The sequence below is a fragment of the Scatophagus argus genome, chromosome 11 (assembly GCF_020382885.2).
Source record: "Scatophagus argus isolate fScaArg1 chromosome 11, fScaArg1.pri, whole genome shotgun sequence".
NCBI lineage: Eukaryota > Metazoa > Chordata > Actinopteri > Scatophagidae > Scatophagus > Scatophagus argus.
In genome coordinates this window covers 5,257,769-5,278,951 of record NC_058503.1, presented here as the reverse complement: position 1 = coordinate 5,278,951, position 21,183 = coordinate 5,257,769, and the positions used below count along the sequence as shown (strand labels likewise).

At 40.8% G+C, this 21,183-nt stretch overlaps 1 protein-coding gene across 2 annotated transcripts in view; it reads left to right on the top strand.

Moving 5' to 3' along the window:
• The window catches only part of pdia5 (protein disulfide isomerase family A, member 5), a 53,018-nt gene that overhangs the window by 22,731 nt on the left and 9,104 nt on the right, over window positions 1–21,183 (top strand). For both annotated transcript variants that reach the window (XM_046403878.1, XM_046403879.1), the window contains exons 8-15: window positions 839–906; window positions 3,214–3,305; window positions 6,757–6,828; window positions 8,948–9,084; window positions 15,119–15,189; window positions 15,908–16,071; window positions 16,446–16,576; window positions 20,349–20,419. In XM_046403878.1, the coding sequence (XP_046259834.1) occupies window positions 839–906; window positions 3,214–3,305; window positions 6,757–6,828; window positions 8,948–9,084; window positions 15,119–15,189; window positions 15,908–16,071; window positions 16,446–16,576; window positions 20,349–20,419 (806 nt within the window). The remainder of the gene's footprint in view (window positions 1–838; window positions 907–3,213; window positions 3,306–6,756; window positions 6,829–8,947; window positions 9,085–15,118; window positions 15,190–15,907; window positions 16,072–16,445; window positions 16,577–20,348; window positions 20,420–21,183) is intronic.

Below are 21,183 nucleotides of genomic sequence, written 5' to 3'. Positions count from 1 at the left end.
CGGTGTTCAGTATGTCACACTAACTGGGACAAGTAGTGCTCTCCTTGCTAAACCGCTTGAACACATTGTGATTGGAAGATGGTGTGCCAGTGGAACCGGACAGCAGCTAGTACTGTCCAGGCGCTGTGTAAAACGTGCCGTATTAGATGCAATAGGTGGCCTTAATCAATAAACTGGAGCATTGTTGGCAGTACTACACTGTCATAATCAATACTGTCATAGGTTTTCTATACTCACCATATCTGGCAAACACAGACACTTCCAGAAGGGAAGAATATGACGGTTGTATTTGTATAACAGCCCAATTCTAAAAATTGTGAGACATTTTCAAATTGCTTGTCTCATTCAACTTGCAGTCCAAACATAGATATATTCATGTTGTAAGAGTAAAAGCAGAAAAACGCAGCAAATCCAGACAGCTAAGGAACTGGAAACAGATAAATTGATAAATGACTTAAACAATTACTCAGTTAGCCAAATTGTTGACAATTAAATTCTGTAGATTGACTCAGTGATTAATCTGCTGATCACTTTAACACCGACTGAATCGTGTTAAGTTAGCATGCAGTTAATTTTCTTGTCTCCCCATGGTTGCTCAATGGTAAGTACTTTCCATGAGATTTTCCATATGTTGTGCTCAGTCATTATGTTCAGTGATTTTCAGTACCTCCTATCTTTCATCGCAGATAGCGGACTGCAAGCTGCTATTGACAAAAAAACGATTCCCCTGGCACATGATGGGAAATCTTTTGACATTGTATCGATGCTGTCAGAACGATGTTTCCCATTGAATTCTCTGTAATAACTTCCGTTGTTCCGTGTTTTATTTTGGTTGCAGGGTGCGGCGTTTGTAAGAGAATGCAGCCCATCTTTCAGCAAGCAGCCACAGAGACCAAAGGGAAATATGTAAGTCTGCTGAACCCCTGCATCCCCGCATATTGTCCACTGTCTTATTGCATGAACAGTCTCTGATCTGCAGCTGTCCTTCTCCAATGTTTGCAGATGAGATGAGATCTGTCAGCAATGAATGTCTGGATGGTTAGCTTGGCAATCTGCAAGAGTGCAGTCTGTCAGTCAGGCATAAATGAAAGCTTGCTTTCCTTTTATTCCCTGCAAACTTCTCACAAGTACAATACCTCAGCAACTTTTGCACCGTAGATTTTTATTCAGCAGGATGAAAACCCAGATGGCCTTAAAAGGCAATTTAGAGACCCTCTCTGCTGGACTTGATTTATACTTCATCTGTGTTTTGGTTTGTATGGACCCACCAGACCAATGACACTAGTTTGTTCAAAGCCCACCAATCCTGCCTAGCATTCTATTTTTAATGCTTTTTGTACTTTATATTATTGTACAGACATATAATCAGTGACTGTATTAAATGTGCTTCCTGTTTGGCTTTTAGCTGGCACCTGCAGCCACAATTAAGGGCTAATGTCCTCCCATCTGAAGTTTACAAGCTCTGTATCGATTAAATGTCAGTTTAGCCAGTCCAGTCTGTGTGTTTACTTCCCAACTTTTCCTCTCCCTCCTGTTTTCATCGGGTTTTCTTTTCCCACTGGTCTCCTGGGTCCCCTAAAGACTCATGTTGTCTGTTTGTAGACAGGCAGTATTACAGTAGTAAGCAATGGAGGTGGGGGGGTGCTCTATTCCCAGCTGTTGAAATGTTTTTAAGTGCACTGTAGAGATGCACCCACAAAAGCAAAAAGAGGCCTATGTGATCAATGAGGGAAACAAACACTTTGTGTTCATAAATGCTTCTTCTTAATTGCCAGACAAAGAAGAATCTTAGGGAGAATGTTGTGTGCAATGAGAGCAGAGACATTCAAACTGCCTCAACAGACAGTGAAGTGTCTGCCTTACAGAAAGCAGGAAATGAATGAAGGGATATTTATCTGTATTTCTGTTTGATTACCAAGCTTATGAGTAGCAAGTCTCATGTAAGTCTCTCAACTGGAAATTAACAGTGCACATACAAGGTCCCTGTGTGTGTTTGTGAGGGTGTCAGCGAGAGCGAAAGAGAGTCTGTTATTCTAAGGGACTAATGGTGCTGCTGAGAAGTAAAAGGGTTAAATACTGAATTGGTGGTCATCCAAGTTGTACAGCACACTTCTCGTCTATGAGTCATGGACACAGGAAGCATGTCTGGAGTGTTGCATCTCGGCAAGCTGAAAAAATTCACAGATTAATGTGGGAGTTGTTTTCATTGTGTCATCTGTGTATTTTCAGTTTGCTCGGTATTATTTCTCAATACCATTTTGATTCGTACTACATCACAGGGATTGCTGAAGAACAATGCCAACTTGAATTCAGCAGAGAAGGCATAGAGAGCCTGCCATGACTCATGGACATTATTCAACCTATTTTTGTCATGAACAATGTGTTGTACAATACTTCCTCAAAGGGAACCTAGGAAGTTGAAGCTGCTTCATTTTATATCAAAGATAGATTTGTCTGTAATATAAGAATGTTTTCACTTTTCACTCACAATTTATTTACCTACAAGCAGTGGTGTAGGCATTAGATTTTTTTCTTTTCTGTTATAGTACTCCATTTTGATCCTTGATCCTTTGATCATTGAAGTGAAAATTTTTTCAGTTTTCATAAACATTATAACATTCAAAGTCCCAGTTATTTGATGAAATCTGACCTACATGCTTTGTTGTATTTGTGCAACAACATGCTATAGCTGTTCCTGAGGCACCACCACCACCAGCACAAGCTTTTGGATTTAGTTTTTTTTCTATCTCATAAGTGTGCAGGATCTAAATCACAACATTGTCTCTTTGTGAGCAGCACATCTTCCATGGCCTGCAGTGTACCTGATGCAAAAACAAATGCACTTACTTTGCTCATGGTCTAAATCCATTACACATACACAATACCGATTAAAAGATGATTATCTGCTTTGTTATATATGTTATGTTATATAGTCAAGTTTTACCTTATGGTAAATTTGCCATTTTCTGTCTGCTGTTATCTAAATTAAAATGTCAAAAATTTGTATTTGAGTGCTTGATTCGAGCCCTGCTCATCCGTGTTCATTATTCTGACATTTAATAATCCATCTTTTTTTTTCTTTTTTTTTTTGAAACCATCTGATGATGACTTACCTACTTTGATGTCTCATGTCTTTTCTTTTTCTTGTTTCTCTGCCTTGAGTTCAACTCCACAACAACCCTTGTCTCCTTTTCACTTACTTTTTTTTTAAAGGTACTGGCGGGGATGAATGTGCATCCAGCTGAGTTCGACGGCCTCAAGCAGGAGTACAGCGTCAAAGGCTACCCGACCTTCTGCTACTTTGAGTGAGTCGAGTCCTCTCATCTGTCTCACTTTAGGCTCAGCCCTCACTTCCAAGGCTCAGAAGATCAGAGTAAGGCCACTTCAAACAGAAAGTCCAGTCCGGGTCTCTTAAGCAACAGCAGACCTGTTGGCGACAAACAGACCTTGCAATGGTGGCCCTCGAGGTTCAGCACTGGCTTCTACCAGGTGTAAAGGAGATATAGATTGATGGATAGATAGATATCCTTCATTAATACCAGCCTGGGAAATTTCACAAGTTACACAGAAAGTTGCTGATGAGCTTTGGGATCATCTGGGGTTCCCTTTGATAAAAGTGAACTCACAGGAAGGATCACTGGTGTTAACGGTCATTGGTTGGTATAGCAGTTGCAGTACTTTAAGTTTGACAGGAAACTGCATTGTTAAAATAGTGCATATATTGTATGGGGGGTGGTTATTCAGTTACTGGTGTGGCTATAAAATATTTAAGTTATGAATTAAGTTATCCTTTATTGATTGCTGTAGGGAAATTCATACTGTACATTTAAAACATTCTAAGTATTAGGAGCAGTGGGCAGCCACTGTGTAGCGCCTGGGGGACAGCTCTAGTTCTAAGCCAGTGCCTTGGTCAGAATTAACACGCGGTTTTGATAGCGGGTCAAGCCGGAACACCAGTAGGTGGTCCAGAGGGGCCGGTTTGAGTAATAGATATGAGTGTGAAGGCTCATTAGACACTACTACTCTGCACAGTGGTTAGTATTACTATGTGACAGGATTTTACAACTCCAGGAAGTTATTAAGACTGGATTGATTTGAAGTAAAGCTTGCTTGTGGCAAAAGTTAACTTCTTTGCTGGACAGCACCTGCAATTTTACCAGAGCCCTTTTGCTTCGGGAGCCACACTGTGCAAAAGCTGCTGCCCCACCAAAAAGACTGGAGGAGCTGCTTTCATGCAGTGCTGTTGTCTGCCTGAAAACACAAAACAAGTCAGCAATTTTAATTATTAATAGACCAAACAAAGTAAACGCTTTTAATATACTGTACCACAGTTTTTCTTCCTCAAGAACACCTTAATGCCACATGTGACATTGATTTAACACTGTCTGTGTAGTGTTTGGATGAAATTTATGCTGTTGGTAATCTGATAATTTCAGTTTAATGTTCAGCCCTTGTGTCTAAATATGCCTGCAGACTCATTTACACAGAAACCCAAAGCTAGTAGCCATATACACAGTAGAGGCTGAGTGTGACTGATGGTGTTTGTTAATGCAGACCCCCCAGCCAGAGCATCCCTGCATCGTCCTCATGTTTACAGTGTTGTTAACTGTATTCTGGTGCTTTGTAGCTCCCTGCTTTGTTCTCTGCTTCTTATTCCTCCTGCTCTAGCTTTATCATCCCCATTTCCACATTAAACACTTTCTCATTCCAGTCTGGCCTTTTAATTAGACCGGGACTGATTAAGTGCCTCTGCGGTTAGTCGGCGCGTGTGTGTGCGCACACTTGCTTTCCTCCTGTACTTTTTTCTCGTGTAAATGTGCGTGTGTGGGTAGGCGCGCACACCCATGCACTCATGTGTAGCTGAGACTTAGCCAGTCCGTTAGCTGGGAGCACATTAGTGTCAGCGCAGGGCTAGCTAACGACCATCCGAGCCCATTGGCTTCCGTAATGAGTCCCTCACTGATAAACAGCAGCTAATCACTGCAGGGTAAATCTGCATCAGCACCGCTGGAGTTATCTCGCTGTTGCACCCGCCTTAACTGTGCTCAAGGTCTTTTACCTTTTCCTGTCGTGCGAATCAAGAAAGCTTACTACTCTACACAGCAGCACACCTTAACCTTCTATCAATTAAACAAACAACAAAAGTGAAACAGTTTTCTGTGCGTCTTTGTCCTTGCTGTGTCCTTTAACCATGAAAAACACCAGAGTCTGTCAGGCGTAAGACATTTATTTCACATTTCCTCAATTTGATTTTACAAACTTTCTGTCTATTTTACAGCAGCACAGATAAAGCAAGAATACAGAGTTGGTCATGAATCTAGCTGACTGAATTCCAAGCAGCCGCTCTCAGCCACAGTAGTCAGTTCACTTAAAATGCTAGTTTTAAGCTCCAAGTCCAGTGTGTGTAATCGTGTATCACCTTTAATAGTGTCCGCTCTGTATCTCAGGAGCTGTGTGTGACTGCGATTGGCACCACCCTCTGTGTTTGCAGAATTACACTGGCCAGAGCCAGTCACTATTGACACTGATCCCTCAACACTGGGCTGAGCCACTGCATCCGCTTCCCAGCCTTCATTTAGCCACAGCGAATAGCAGAGTAGATAAACTTATTCCTACCAAGGAAATCTGCTTACGTTCTCAATCTTTTCAGAGTGAGGAGCTCAGGAGATAGTTCTACCTCATTTCAAATGCATTACGACGTGTCACTGGCATTTCTCATATGCACTTTTAAGCTAACATACAAAATTCAAGACAGAGGAAAGCATATGAATCATTGTTAAACTTTTCATTAGAGACTTCTTTCGGCTCTCAGAAAGCAATTCCTTTAGGTTTTTCATTTTGGCTATTTTGCCCCTGAAAGGTCAAACCCAGATCTTTCTTAGCCGTAGAAACTAGGGTATGTTGTTCTCAGGATTCTTCATCACACATGTCATGGATAACTCAATTTCTGCACCGCCAGTTTTGCAGGAAGTGAAAAGGAATCAAATCTACTTTTTTCAGTTCTGGGTTGTTCCCTGATCATCAAGTATCAAATACTTAACAAGCATTGAAAGCTGTTGCTAAATCCCTGGTCAAGCTATAATGTTGTGCTTGGTTGTTTATGTAATGATCAGATCTATCCAAATTTAAATCATTATTTTGTTAAATTAATTCTGGATTTTATTTAGATTATATTTGAGGAAGTTTGTTAAAGGAATAATGGAAATTAAATTTTATTTTTTAACCCACTTAACCTTGGATAGCTGTTCATGTGAAAGACGACTGCTTTGATTAACAGCAGTTCCAAACAATTCCAACTATGACTGTTTTCCTCTTTAAAAAACATGCATAGAAACCACTTGAGCCACATTATCCACTCCTCTGTTGTTCCTGATCCTTATGTTAACTATGTTTTAGTCATTTTAAGTCTTCTTCTTGCGTCTTCATAGCTGCAAATATGAGCTGAAAATATTGTACCATGCTGAACATATGGATCAGCAGTGCAGTGTGTTGTGCAGGGGTGGGATTTTTACAGATAAATAATCTGAAAAGTTTCAGATTTTCCAGACTAAAAATGTGACCCACATGAATCATCAGTTAATATCATGTTGTTGAAATACAATCCGTTAAGCCAAAAAATAAATGGTTGTTTGTTGTCAAATGATGTAAATGAGGTATTGGTAGTGGTTTTAAAACTCTTTGAACAGCACCAAGCCATAACATGCATTGCTAATTGGTGGTTTGAAGATCATCTTGTTATACTCTGTTGTCTTTTAGGAAGGGAAAGTTCCTTTACCACTATGAAAACTATGGAGCCACGGCCAAGGATATCGCGGACTGGATGAAGAAGTGAGTATGGGCTGAATCACTTCACCTGCTAAAGATATTCCTGACTTGTTAAAGCACAAACCTCATTTTTGTGCAGAAAGCTGAACCAAACTGCATTCTGCCTTCTGTTTCCTACAATAAGCAAACTGCTTCTACCTCTCATCTTAAATGTCTGAAATCACCTTTTCCTTCTACCGTGGTCTTCATTACACCTTTTCTTTCCTCTCTTCACCCTGACTCACCTTGCCACGCTGTCATCAATCTACACCTGCTCTGTTCTTGTCTCATTTTTCTTTCTCACCTTGGCTAGCACTCTCTGCCTGTAACCCTACTGTCTCCCGCCATGGCTTGGCTCTCCTGCCTCCTTTTCTCCTCCATCTCTCCTCGCGTTAAGGGCCTAGCGGGAAAGCCATGACTGTCCACAGGGCTGCAGCCAGAGGGCACAGTGCAGGACCTTCACAGCTATCACAGGAAACAGAGCGAGACAGGCAGAGGATGTATTCCAGGTGCACTCTCTTCAGCCCGGAGCCATAACAATTCCCTTCCCACTCCTAAGCTTTTACTACACTGCTTGTTCAGGGCCCAGCAGTATAATTTAGAAGTGGTTGCCAAGCTGGCAATCAGACAATCAAGCTGACAGTTTAAGGAGTGTAATTCCACTTCATATTTAGTTAAAAGGTGATAAATAGTGGTTAAACAGCGTTTTAATTTCTCTTTATTTTGTCTGTTCCTCCCTTTCTTTATGGTGCAAAATAAAAGCATTAACCATGAATGAACTGACCTGAGACCACTGCATTTAGATTGTTCATTTTGTGCATAAATGTCCCTTTTGTTTCATAAAAAGGAAGGAAACTGGCCTCCTGCAAGCCTCATCACATTGTCTACCGTTTTTTTCATGTCAGAGCTTTTTTTCATCTGGAGATGCTGCAGATGAGAAAAAGCTGAAAAGAGCTTTTGAAGTCAACAGTGTTGAAAGGTTTTCCAGAATGGTCTGATTTGCTGTGTTCATGTTTTGAGACGTTGTGTCCATTGTGCTCTTTCTGTAACACTCTGCCTCTGCCTTTTTTTTTATCTCCTCTCTCCCGTTTATCACCCTTCTTCGCCTTCCAAGTTTTGATGAAGTTCCTCTTATGTTCAGCTGTCTCAGGTTTTTTTTTTTTTCCAATTTTATTTCTCTCACTGTTTTTCCACAGACTAAATTATTGCCCTTTCCTGTTTGCACAGACAGGGAATTCAACACCACTGGCCAAGAATACAGCTGTTTTCTTTGCCAGCAGGGGCAATAGTGGTCAGAATATCACAGTTACTCTCAGGCCATTCTTTTAAAATAAATGAATCCTTTGCTTTTGTGCGTTGCATATCATAACATCTCTTGACACATACTTGATCTCAGTCCTGACTTACTTAATCTAGCGTCTAGTTTCAAGGCAATAAGTGGATGCTGATGTTCAGGTAGGAGTCAGTATCCTTTGTGATCATATCAGTCTACTGCAGCAGTATTATGACTGGTAAAGCTGTACAGAGACAGCCCAGGACGGAACTGCACCTTATGTTGTGAAAGAGTAACCAGAGATGTCAACTGATAAAGCCCAAGTGTTGCTTCAGTTGATAATAAACCCCAAACCTGAGCTTTTTACATATCAGAGACATATATATTAGATTTCATGTATATTTTACTCTGGATAAAAGATAAGAATCTGCAACATCACTTAGCATGCCAGCTGTAAAGTTTGAGCTTTTTTTAAAAAAAAAAAATAGAGATACTGAGTCTCAGTGGCTTCAGCATGTTGACTCAGGCCAGAGAGTGTGATGATGAGAGAAGATTACAAAACGGGAGAATGTGTGTGTATGTGTGTCTTTGTGTTTTTGTGTGTCTCTGTAAATGACTTGGGGCTGGTGCACTTGTTTATATCTGTGTCCAGTCGCTCTTGGCAGTGCAACACTGTGCTCTGTCATCAAGGTGGGGCTGCTTTGGTCCAGATGTGTGTGTGTGTGTGTGTCTATGATATATTGGGTGGAGTGTGGACTACAGCTGTGTCCGACTTTTGCGCCATACAGATTACACGCCAGCTGCAACGTGTCTGCTCTTTAAAATGTCCCTCACCTACATTGCTTTTGCTGTCTCTGCTTCCTGTTTCAGCCCTCAGCCCCCCCAGCCGAAGACCCCTGAGGTGCCGTGGTCAGAGACAGACTCCCCAGTCTTCCACCTGACCGATGAGTCTTTTGACAGCTTCCTGGAAGAACATCCTGCAGCCCTGGTCATGTTCTATGCCCCATGTAAGTAAGAAAGCAATGTGAAAACCAACTACACAACAGCACAACCCACCTCCTCCTCCACACACACATTTTAGAAACTGAAAAACACAGTTGATAATTGTTATTCAACTGATCAGTTCTGCACCAAACAAAAAGTGGAAGTGAAACTGTGTCACTTCTAAAACAGTTTTCCCTTTCCAGAAATACATAGATAGCCTCCAATAAAGTATTTGTAAAATATGTGCAGCGGTGTGTTTGACAAGAACTTCACATTCCATCTCGCTGTGTAAAACATTCTCTTGCAGAATCTCTTGGGTAGAACTGTTGTTTAGTCACGCAAATAACATCACTGTTTCACCGTCATGCTCAGTATAAACAGGCAGCTGAAGAAAAACATGAAGGGGAAAAAAACAAAACAAAGACAAGCTGGCTGCAGTATCTTAAGCTGTTTGTATCACAGTCACACACAAGCTCGCCCTCAAAGTAGAATACTTCATTGTTGCCATATGGTTCACATAAGCTTGCTTGTCATTTTTATCCCTTTTTATTCGTGTTCCATACTGCCGCTGTTATGCCAAACTTTGTAAACACGCCAGATTTTGTCAGCAGGTTAGATGTTTCTTTTTCCTTGTTCCAAATCTTTGGTCCAGCCCTCTTGTGCGTGAGGGAGCTGTCCAAGGGAGATTTTGCAAGTTGATAAATGTGACCCATAGCTGTAAAGTCATGCAAATAGATTCACCCCATTTAGTAACACATTCTGAGTGCAGCAGCTGCACAATGCAGTCTGAAGCGTGCTTCAGTTTTGGACCTTTTGATTTTTCTTTTTCCTGTTGGTTGCCGCTTTACCTCTGACTACTTCATCCTATGTGCTTATCTCAGTCTACATGTTGTAAAAATAAATTTCTACATTAAAATGTGGTCCTCTTCCTTAGCTTTCATCATAATGATGATTCATTGTTTTCAGAATTTAAGCACATAATTTCAGAGCTTTTGCACCTCCATGTTTGTAGAAGCACTGCACTCCATCCAGGGGTCAGACGCACTCTCCAGCTGTTGAAGTGACTAAAACACACACACACACACACTGCAGTGGGACCTGCTACAACCACTATCTCATTTTTCTCTGCCTAAAACTCAAAAATATTTTGCGCTAATATCTAAACTTGTGCCAGTTGGAAAGAAAAAATGTCCTGACATGAGTTTTCTGTAAATATGATCCGCCACATAGGAAAAACCAAGAGACATAATTTAATTTCATTCTGTTTGGAATGCAAAAACACCCATTACACAAGACCAGGATAAGCTGAGGTACTGCACACAGCCACTTTCGGTCAAAAAGTAGCTGCAGTAGTCCTTTTTGGACACAAAGTTCCTGGGGGCTCTAAGGGGAGCTGCCCTTTTTCTCTTTGTATAGTAACATTGAAGTGGCGTAAGCTGACTCGTTTCTGCTTATAGCAACATCCATTCTGTGCAACATATAGCAACAACAATTTGACGGACATTTGTCCAAGTTTTGTTCCATTATTCGAGGCTGCTGCTACCATCTGTTTACAAGGCTAAAATCTCACACAGAATTTTAAAAACTGCACTTGACGGTGCTGCAACAACTTGTGGGTCGTTCTCCGTACTCTTGTTTCTCATGTGCACCCAACTGCATAAATTGTTTTTTTTTTCATGCAGGAATATACAACAAACCAGGCAGCCTAGGATTTGTTTTTCCTTTGATGGTAAAAGGCTTTTTGGGCTAAGTTAGACTAAACACATTCCATAGCTATCTTTGTGTTGAACTCCTTTTCATCTAACCCTTTGTAAACCATTTTCCAAAATGTCTTAATGCCGCATTAAGAATTGATCTCAGGTGAGATTTCCACCAAGTCATGCCTTTCAAGCCATTTACTTACAACAGGTGTTTGTTAATGCTTTAGTACACAACTGTCAGGGAGAGTTCTCTCTCTCTCTCTTCCTCTCCCTCGCTCACTCTCTCTCTTTCTCTATCCATCTATACCTATCTATCTCGCAACCCAACTGGTCAAGGCACATGTCCACCCACCTAGAGCCAGGGTCTGCTCCGAGGTTTCCGCCGGCAGTTTTTCCTCACCAAGTGTTTGCTCGTGGGGGTTTTGTTGGGTCATACTGTACCACAAATTAGATTAAAGAGTTTGGTCTTGACCTGCTCTAATTAGAACACATTTATACCTCAGGTGATGGTGATCTGCATGATTTAGAGCAGGGCTGGGCAATTAATTTCTACATGTGTCAATACATGCATCCATACATAAATAATAAAAACGCCAGGCTTTTCAAAATAAAAACAACACAGTTCTATTGCATGCACAGCATAAATACTTGTTCATAAAATGCTGTTCGTAAGATGCCCTGGTCTGATGTAGAGTCTACTCTCAAGATGGACCAATCAGGGCAGAGCTGGACTATGTCTGGTACACTGATACATGAGAGACGGGCAGAAACAAAATCAAACCTATATCATATACCTTTCCCCAAAGGGAGTACTTACTAGCACCAAAAGAGTATGTTACCTTTTTAAGGAAGTCATACCTTTGGGCTCAGTTTTAAGTTTATATGAAGTATTATATCTTTTTCTCAGGTTTAGTTTATCAAGGAAACGGACAGAGATACATTTATTATCATTAGTTGGTGTAATTACTTGAGTGGATGTCTGTTGGAATCTGAATAGTCCTTGCTGTCCTTATGTGGACAGCCTCACAGAAGCTTGTCCTGCACTTGACCCACCTTGCAGACAGCAACCAGTCACCCACACACTCAAATCAAGGGCAGGCAGCTAAATCAAGCAACATCAAATCTTTTCAGCTCACACACACACACACCCACATGCCCACATAAATATCTGTATTCCAGTGGCACATATTTAACAGATATTTCACACCATGACCAAAACATTTCATGTACACAATTACACCACATCTCTCTCGCTCCCTCTTTCTCTGTCTGTCTGTCTCTCTCTCTCTCTCTCTCTCTCTCTCTCTCTCTCTCAGACACACACACACACACACACACAGATGCCCAGTCTTGCTGCTACAATGCAGTTTTTAATGGTCCTGCTGTCAGAGTGAGATTAATGGTCTTTCAACCACCACCATCAGCTTGCATTTCTGTCCACCTCTCAGCGCAGCCATTCTCACTGTCCTCTGAGCAGCACTCGGCAGGGGGTTGTTTGCATGCAGTTCCTCACGGTGGCAAAACCTTCAGCTGAACGCTCTGTTTCCCAGAGCCTGATTATGTCCAGGACCAAAACAAAATTTCCTCTCTGCCAGTGCTGTTTGAAGAAAGCACAGCAAAATAATACTGAATATAGAATGTTGTTCCAGCAGATCTTGCTATAAATGACAAAGATTAATCCCTACATGTTTGTGTTTGCGCTGCAGCTGGTACATCAGGAAGTTATTAGGCCTGATTTCAATATCTCTCCCAACTGGCCACTTAGCAAGTAGTTGCAAGCTCAGAGTACTGCTGCAGGAGACCCAGAAAAGGTGACCTAACAACACCATAACCTAACATTTGTTCTAAAGCAGGGGGAACTCACCAGCTTTTTTCTTTTTCGCCATGTATCTGTTATTGTTACAGCTACAGTGATGTGTGGCCAGTCCTCTTGACTCTGAGCTCCTCTGCCCCACACTCAGTCTGAATCAGCAATATTTCATTCTGTTTCTGCAAGGCCTCCTACGCGCACACACACACACACACACACACACACACACACACACACACACATGCAGACCATGCTCCTCATGCACCACTTGTTCTGAATGCAGTGCAGGTCTGATGCATAGGCCAGGACAGGCATTTGGTTTTGTCTCTTACTCATCAGTTTAAAGAGTCAGACAAAGTCCTTCCCCACTGTTTCTCTGGTAAGCCTTAACACAATCTGATGATCACATAATACAATGACTGAGTTTAAAAAGAAGCAGCCCCCCACCCCTACCCAACAAGTCATATCACACTTGATTTATAGCCTGCGCCACTGCTGCATTGTATATTGAAGAAAGGAGTTCCTGAACTGTTTTGACAAGGGCAATTTACCAGGTTTGGAAATGTACCAAGTTTGTTTCATGCATCTGTGCACAACAGCGCTGTGAGCACGTACACATACTGCTCATCCCTGTTCAAAAGGCATATTCATTATAGTTTAAGTCAAAACATCTTGTACATTGTGTGAGACAAATATTATGTATTTGAAAGTCTTTTTAGTCTGTTTGTCAGTTTGCTCGCTCCTCATGCAATATTAAACACACTTCCTCACCAAACAGAGTTTATTCATGATGCGGTAGGTTTGTACATGCAGTCAGATAATACACAGTTCCACAGAGCTAAAACATCACTAATGATGTCCTACTTCTTAATTCCCGGGCAGAGGAGGTACAATGATGATCATGTAATGAAATCCATTCTCAATTAATTTTTGCACTCAAGTTTAGAAAGCCACAACCCTGTCTAGAGCTGGGAGATAATTCATATTATCATTAAGTGACTGTGGAAGTGCAATCAGATTGTGACTTTCTGAGAAAAGAAAATGTTTTTAGATCTCTGTGCTGATTGTCATATTATGATAGATATTAAAAAATATTCCTGTCAATTAACAATTTGCCTTAGAACTTGGTCTTTGTACTATGGGGTACTTTTATTCTAATAATTTTAATGACAAAATGATTTTAAAAAAGTATAATCAGTAATTGCACCAACATAGAACCACTTCTGTGGTCGAGATATTGTAGTCTGCAGAAGACTGTGTAGCTATGCAGACTTCTTTTAGGTCCATTACATCTGTGGTCTGAGTTTGAACTGAGCTGGGTGTGAGTGAGCGACTCCCACCCAGCTCTTATTCTCACTGAGTTTGTAGTTCAGGCTGCAGCTTTTTGTCCAGTAGTGCTAACTGAGCCTGAGTCAACCCAGCAGGCATTCTATACTATATTGCGTCTGAATCTGACCCAAGCTCGATGCAGTTTAGCACTGAGTTTGTGTTACCCAGTCATGCATTTGCTTTTGCCATGCTTACAACTGGCCTTATTACCCCAATTACAGGTGTGGGCACCTTGTTAATGACATTACTTTTCATAGGCTGTAGGTAGAGTGTTTTAAGATTACAGAATATCATCAGCAGTTTTTTCAATTTGAGTCTTCCCCCTTATGATTGACCTCAGATGTGCATGCAGTTTAAACCAGCCTTTGTGGTTTATTGGGAGCTGTCATAGTGGAAGAGGATAGCATCCACTGTAGATAGCTCTAGTGCTGTTCTCTGGTTGCAGACCCCCCCCCTCTTTAGCCTCTACCATGCTTACTCAGACATAAACACACACCCATGCCTGAGAGTGAAACATGTAAGATGTAATCAGATGTGACTTAACTCCCCTGGTAAACACGAGACTCTTGTCATCTCATTTACAGTTTCACTCTCAGCATGCCAACAGTAAACCCACTGACTAACCAGGGTGAAACAGCAAGACGCCAGAGAATCACAGCTGTTAACGCACTGATTCAACAAGACAGCTTTCAAGGTGCAATGTATTGCAAAGGTTGCACCATCAAAGCTCTATGCGATGGTTTTATGGAAGTGATTGCTTTAGGAGTATACATTTATTTTCTGTTTATATGTTCTGCAAGATTGAGAGGTGATTCCATCATCTGTCTTCTTTACTCTCGGTCATGTGAACTAAATAGCAGGCTTATATGATTCATCACACATTCATTAATATTGATCTATATATTAGCCCATATGTGAATAAAATGTTAATACATAAATGTTGTGTAGTGTTTATTTTGGTCTAGTTTGCTGTTTCAAATACTTCATGATGTGTATTTGGTATTATATGTAATTCTTTGATACTAAACTGTGTTATTGTGCCTCAGTACATATCTTTGTACCTATATTTTAACATCCAGTTTTGCAGAATTATTTCCAGTAAGGCTTGTTCAGTTTTTAGTTTTAAGACTAAAACACCTTAGTTATCAGTGTTTTTTGACTCTCAAGTACCAGAAGTCTGTCACTGGTTGGGCTCTAATGTGTGATTTTAATCTGTAGGGTGTGGACACTGCAAGAAGATGAAGCCAGAGTATGATGAAGCTGCTGAAATACTCAACAAGGGCGCGGACGTAAGTTTCATGACCTTCGCTTGTGTTTACATGTCCACAGCATGCAGTTCTACAGACCTGCATGTTTCATATCTCACACTCTGATGAACATACACAACTACACGTAGTCGTAGCACCTCATTAACAGATCATAATAATCCCTTCTCTTGGCCTGAAGGCTTTTGGCCGGCGCAGCTGACCCGCTGGTTGGTCTGTCCTGCAGCCCAGCTCTAGATGTGTTTCTGATTAGTCGGGTGTGATCCCCTCTTCTCCTCTCAGCCATTCGGTCCTCTGTGGTAATCTAACACTTCCCAGCCAGGGGCAGGGCCTATAAAACTCCAGCCTGGTGACTGTAGCAATTATCTCATCCATGAGCATCCCCCCAGCCTGACGCTTGGACCTTCTCCTTGTGGCTCTCTGCCCGGCACTGGAGGTCAATGGGAAAAGCTGGGCCATTATCTAATATGGATGGACTGGAGCCTCTCTCACCCTGAGCCCTTAAGACCCGGCATATCATTTATTTTTCTCTCCACTTCTAGTGTTTCTAATGCAGCGCTTTTATATAGTGTGTGCTCCTTTGCAAAGGTTGAATTTAGATTGTTTCTAAAGTAGTTGGTGTTAATTGGTGTCATGTAACAGCTTAGTCTAATGGGCCTTCAGCGGTCTAATTGGACAAATTATTCTATGGTAATATTTTAGCAAAGACCCACATGACTTTTATGTTGCTATTTCTCCACAGAGTCCGGGTGTGTTGGCAGCGGTGGATGCCACAGTGCACAAGGCTGTGGGAGATCGCTTCAAGATCTCGGGCTTCCCAACTGTTAAGTATTTTGAGAAAGGTGAGGAGAAGTACACGCTGCCACAGCTCCGAAGCAAAGACAAGATCATCGAGTTCATGCACAAGTGAGTCCCACACCTAACAGGCAGCTCCATCACTTCTTTACCTCTGTCCAGCTGACACTTCCTGTGCAAAGTTAACACATTCAGACACAGGTTCATTTATTCTTGAGCTTCAACATTTTAGCTACCCCCTCTTTTTTGTCCTGCATGACAGTTTACTTTCCTAATCTCTTACTTTATAAAACAAAATGGGTGAAGTGAAGTATTAATTAGCAAAGCCGAAATAAAATCTCACTTGCTGAGTGTTCTGTCACTGGTGATTCACATTTTCCTTTTTCAGAAAGGATCAGGTAAATTCTGTAAATGCATACTTTACATCTCTGTTTGCACTACTTTTACCTCTTAGAAAGCATATTAAATACTGCTTTGTTTTGCAGTCCCCAGGCACCTCCTCCACCGGAGCAGTCTTGGGAAGACAAGCCGTCCAGCGTCAGCCATCTTGGATCAGAGGATTTTCGAGAGGCATTGAAGAAGAAAAAACATGCTCTGGTCATGTTCTACGCTCCCTGTAAGAGCTTACAGTAATTCATAACATCTCTATTGAAGAGCTGGTACATGGTAATAGTTTGGAAGTTACTCTCTACACAGGAATCTGGAATTACATGTGAATGGCTTTTTTGTTGTTGGCAGTGGCTTTTTTTTCTGATGAATTTCTCTTACGCGCCTGTTTTGATCCAAATGTTTAGTAGGTGTGAAGTTGTTGTAACCAACTGTGATCACAGCGCTGCTCTGTTAGACTCAATGTGATCATATCCTGGGTTTTAACCAGTACACATATGTATGTACCTCAGAGCTGCCTGTCAAGCTCCCCATTGCACAATGTATAAACCCCACCTAAGCCATGGGGAGACTGAGGAATGATTCAGATGACTGAGAATAGACTTGTGCAAGTTAAAAAAAAGAACAAATGACTGTTTGGCTTTGTTCCTATAATGTAGTGTCTTAGTGATCAGATGAAAATGGCTTTTAAAGCTTTCTTAGTGAATATATTTAGCAGTAAGAATGAACTCTTTTTTTTTTTATTATAAGTAATGTGAAGGGGATTTTCAAAGTGATGAGCCCACAAAGAATTATCACTAACTTTGCAGTTCTGCTGAGTTTTTTTTTCTTTAGCCCCTTTTAGCTCATTATTTTGGTTTTAGGATACATTTACTTTGTGGTTCAATCTCTTCAACCCAAACAAGTTCTGATTAACCCACTGTGCATGATCTGCCCAACACCAGTTAGCAAGACAGAGAAAATTAATGACAGTGCATGTGCACAACTCCAAATGCATGTTGGGTTTGTCAGGGGGTAATTCTCTACTAACATGTTAGCCATAAAAAAAATGTATTCTGTTTGTTTTGGAGTTAATAGGTAGCTTTGAAGAACACACTCAACAAACAAACAGTTGAGAGACTGAAATTTGTGATGATGTCAGACTTTAAGTTTAGATTATCTTGAGCCAAACCTCTGGAATAACCTCAGTCTCTGGAAACTGACTGGGCTGGTTTTCTTTTAAATGAGACCTCCACAAAGAGGAAGGTGAGAGTCTCCGTCATTGAACTTGTCTTTGAAAATGATTTCTTTAGAAATGTAAGGACCCAGTGTTATGACACTCATCTGAGTTCTCAAACACAGCACAGATGCAGGACGAATACAGAGTAGTTAACTTGCTTGATTATCAGTTCACTCATAGACACACACGTACACCTCTGTCCCTGTTTTTTTGCCCTTTGTGTCTGATGAGGGTTTCAAAGCCAGACAGGGCACAGCGGTCAGGTTGCTGCCTCTGTTGGCTCCTTTGGTGCTTCTCTCTACAAAGAGATGCTCCAGATGCACATCAGGCAGCAACAACCTGCTGCTTACCTTCCCACCCCGCCCAGCCCATCTGCACCCTGCTCACTGGTGCCTTATCAGTGAGAGAGCTTGTGTTTAATAGAGCATTTGATGAGATACAGCTGCTCACTAAGACATCGACACTGGAGATGCTCCAGACAGAAAAATCAGTTCTTAAACAAAGGTTTGAGTTATTAACTTTTAGCCTCAGGTCTGCATTATGGAACCTACATTAAAAGAAAATGCTCTCACATCCTCTCACTTATATGCAGAAAATATCATATTATGATCATTTTGACAGACAGTGTGACTGTGTTACAAGTCACAATATTAGTTTGATAGTGAAAAAAGTCTAAAAATATTGATCATGAGTCTTTTACTGATGAAAGCAGCATGTTCCCTTAAGTCTGGAGTATATGATTTGTATGCTGGGGCATCTCTGCATCACCCCGCTACTTCGTTTATAACAATATGTTGTGACACGTTTTATCTTCATCAAAGAATTGTAGATTCAGCGATTTGAATATTGTACATGGCTTTATTGCAACTTCAATGATATCTTGATTATTTGTTCATCCGAAGCTTTATCTGTATTGCTTTGCTTACTTCTGCACTTTGCATATTTTTATTAATGTGCAGTAGTGAAAAGACAGAAGAATTGAGGCTGTTTAAGCCCACCTAACTGGCAGTGTCTTTGTATACATCTGTGTCCTTTTCTCTCCACCTCACCGTCTGTCTCTGTCAGGAATTATGAGACAGTGAAAATGACCTTACCTTTTACCTACTATTAAGCAGCTTAGATGAGAGATCGTATGTGAGCCGAGAATTATTTCTGTAGTTGGTGTGCGGTGTGATGCTACCTGCCCCTTGTTCATTTATCGGTTGTCAGTTCCACTCTTGAGAAATCTCTGAGCTGTTCCAGTGACCCACCTTATCAGTGTGTTCTCCTCGTGTGACGGCAAAACACGGCATATAGCACACATCTGTGTTTTTTGATATACCAGTTTCAGAATTGCTACAGAACCTTTAAAGGCCATTTAATGTTGCGGCTAAAAGGGTACTTCGGCAGGAAATGGATTTCTGAGCGGTTGAATGCTGGCTTAGAGAGGCAGCTCTGGAAAGGAAAGGCAAATGAACAGTTGCAGAATTAATGCTTAATTGAGTTGAGGATAGACTTATCGGTGTGTTTGTGAATGCTTGTGGGCATGCACGCAACCATAAAAATACCTAATTATGACTGTGGCTGCCATCAGTTAGTGCACTTGTAGCCTTTGAAGTTCTTTTACAGTGGGATCTTGGTGTTGATGCTCTGAGATTTCAAACAGGGCCATTGTAAACAATGGGTGACTGACTATGTTTTGCATTATATGTATTGATAATACTTTTGCTTTAATAATCTGTTATGCTATAAAGGCTGAAACTAGAACAGTGGAGGCTGTTACAGCTAATATATTAGTATAATAGTTCAACAGTCAATACTGTACTTACTGTACAGTTAGCTCACAATATTTGCCACTGAATAATTACCAATCTTGGCATTAGAATTAGCTTTAGCTAAATTAAAACTGTCACAGATGGTGTGTGAGAAAAATGAAAGCAATGATAATAATAAATGTAATTCATTTGTTCCTCTGTCACAGGCTGATTGACTGGTGATTTTATCTTTATTCTGTACATGAAACATGCATCCAGTCATCCACTGTCAACCTGGCTTTTTTTCTATTCTGAAAATTCATTTGTCAACACTAGAGGTGTTTCTGCCTTTTTCACCTATCCCAACAGCGGCAGCAACAACTGTTTGATTGTAATGGACAGGAGAAGTGGGTACTGGACATTAGCAGAACAGAACAAACAAGCTGCATCTGTCAAACATGTCACACTCTCAACAGAAGTTCAAAAGACATCATCATTGTTACGCTTGATTGCAAGTGCAGTGCAGCAACACATCCTTCCTCTCTGAGAAAGATGTAGCTAGAATCAGAAAAAGCTTTTCCTGCTCAGATCTATAGATAGTATACAACCTGTTCAGCTCTCATGTACAGTGGAATCTGCTTTCACATCTTGCCTCCACCCACTAGAAGTGAACTGTTTGCTGTCTGTAAATTTGATCTGTAGTTGTGATACCTAGTGGTGTATTTATTTATATATTGTAAGTATTGATTTACTGTATATGGATGGCTGCTGGAGCTGAGAGAGACGGGGAGGTTGGGTTTATGACTGCAATAAAGAGATTTACAGTCTCTCATAACATACAAGTGAACGATCTTTAATGTGGCACGAACCTCTAAATAACTGCAATGCTGTGAAGGGGCCACATGCTTTATGAACAAGTCTGAGATTGAGTAAATGATGTATGGAAGTGATTTTATTGCCATCTGTGAATGCGTGCATGTTGGTACCTGTATATAAGACATTAAACCAGATGTTTGTGGTGTAATAATCTGTGCGTTCTCCTCTTCCAGGGTGTCCACACTGTAAAAACTCGGTTCCCCACTTCACCACAGCAGCAGAGTTCTTTAAAGAGGACCGCAAGGTTAGTGCTGCTTGTTCGCACTTTCAATGACATGCACACGACGCACACCCAGCAGTAGTGGTGTTGCAAGAATCCAGCAATAACAGTAACAATAACAATATTAGTTTTCTGTCATAACCCACAGTTAAAAGAGGGGATCAATATTGGTTTCATCTCTGTGTCCAATGAAATGTGGGCGCAGGGATGTGTAACACACTTTCCAACTTTTCCTGTCATTAACAGCCTACACATAACACATTTCTTCAACAGTACACACAACAATATAAAGAAGAAAGCAAAACAAAAGACAGAAATTCAATCCATCATGGGACCTAGGCATGAAAGAGACTGTAAATAGCATCTAACACCAAAAGGTGCACAACACAGGGTAGAAAACTTTAATATAACTTTTTTCCATTATGGTCCTGCTGTGCCTCTGCTACATCACACTTAAGTGAAAGTCTATAATATCCATCCATCAACAATAAGTCTGCTTTTCTAAATTGTTCTTTGTGCTGTTATAGTGTGCTAAACTATGATGTACACACCCAGGATATAACTGTGCTGCTTCTGCACATATTTCTGTATGTCAATACAAATTGGATTTAAAAGGTCAAAAATCTTGACGCTTTAAATTCATTTCTTTTGTTCTCAGCACACATGCTTTTTGGACTTTGTTGACAGCTCAACATGTGTCAGATAAGATTTTGTTTTAAAAAAAAGAAGTAGCTATTCTAAAATTAGTATGGAGGCTTGCAGAGTGATTACATCCACTTATTTCAAAC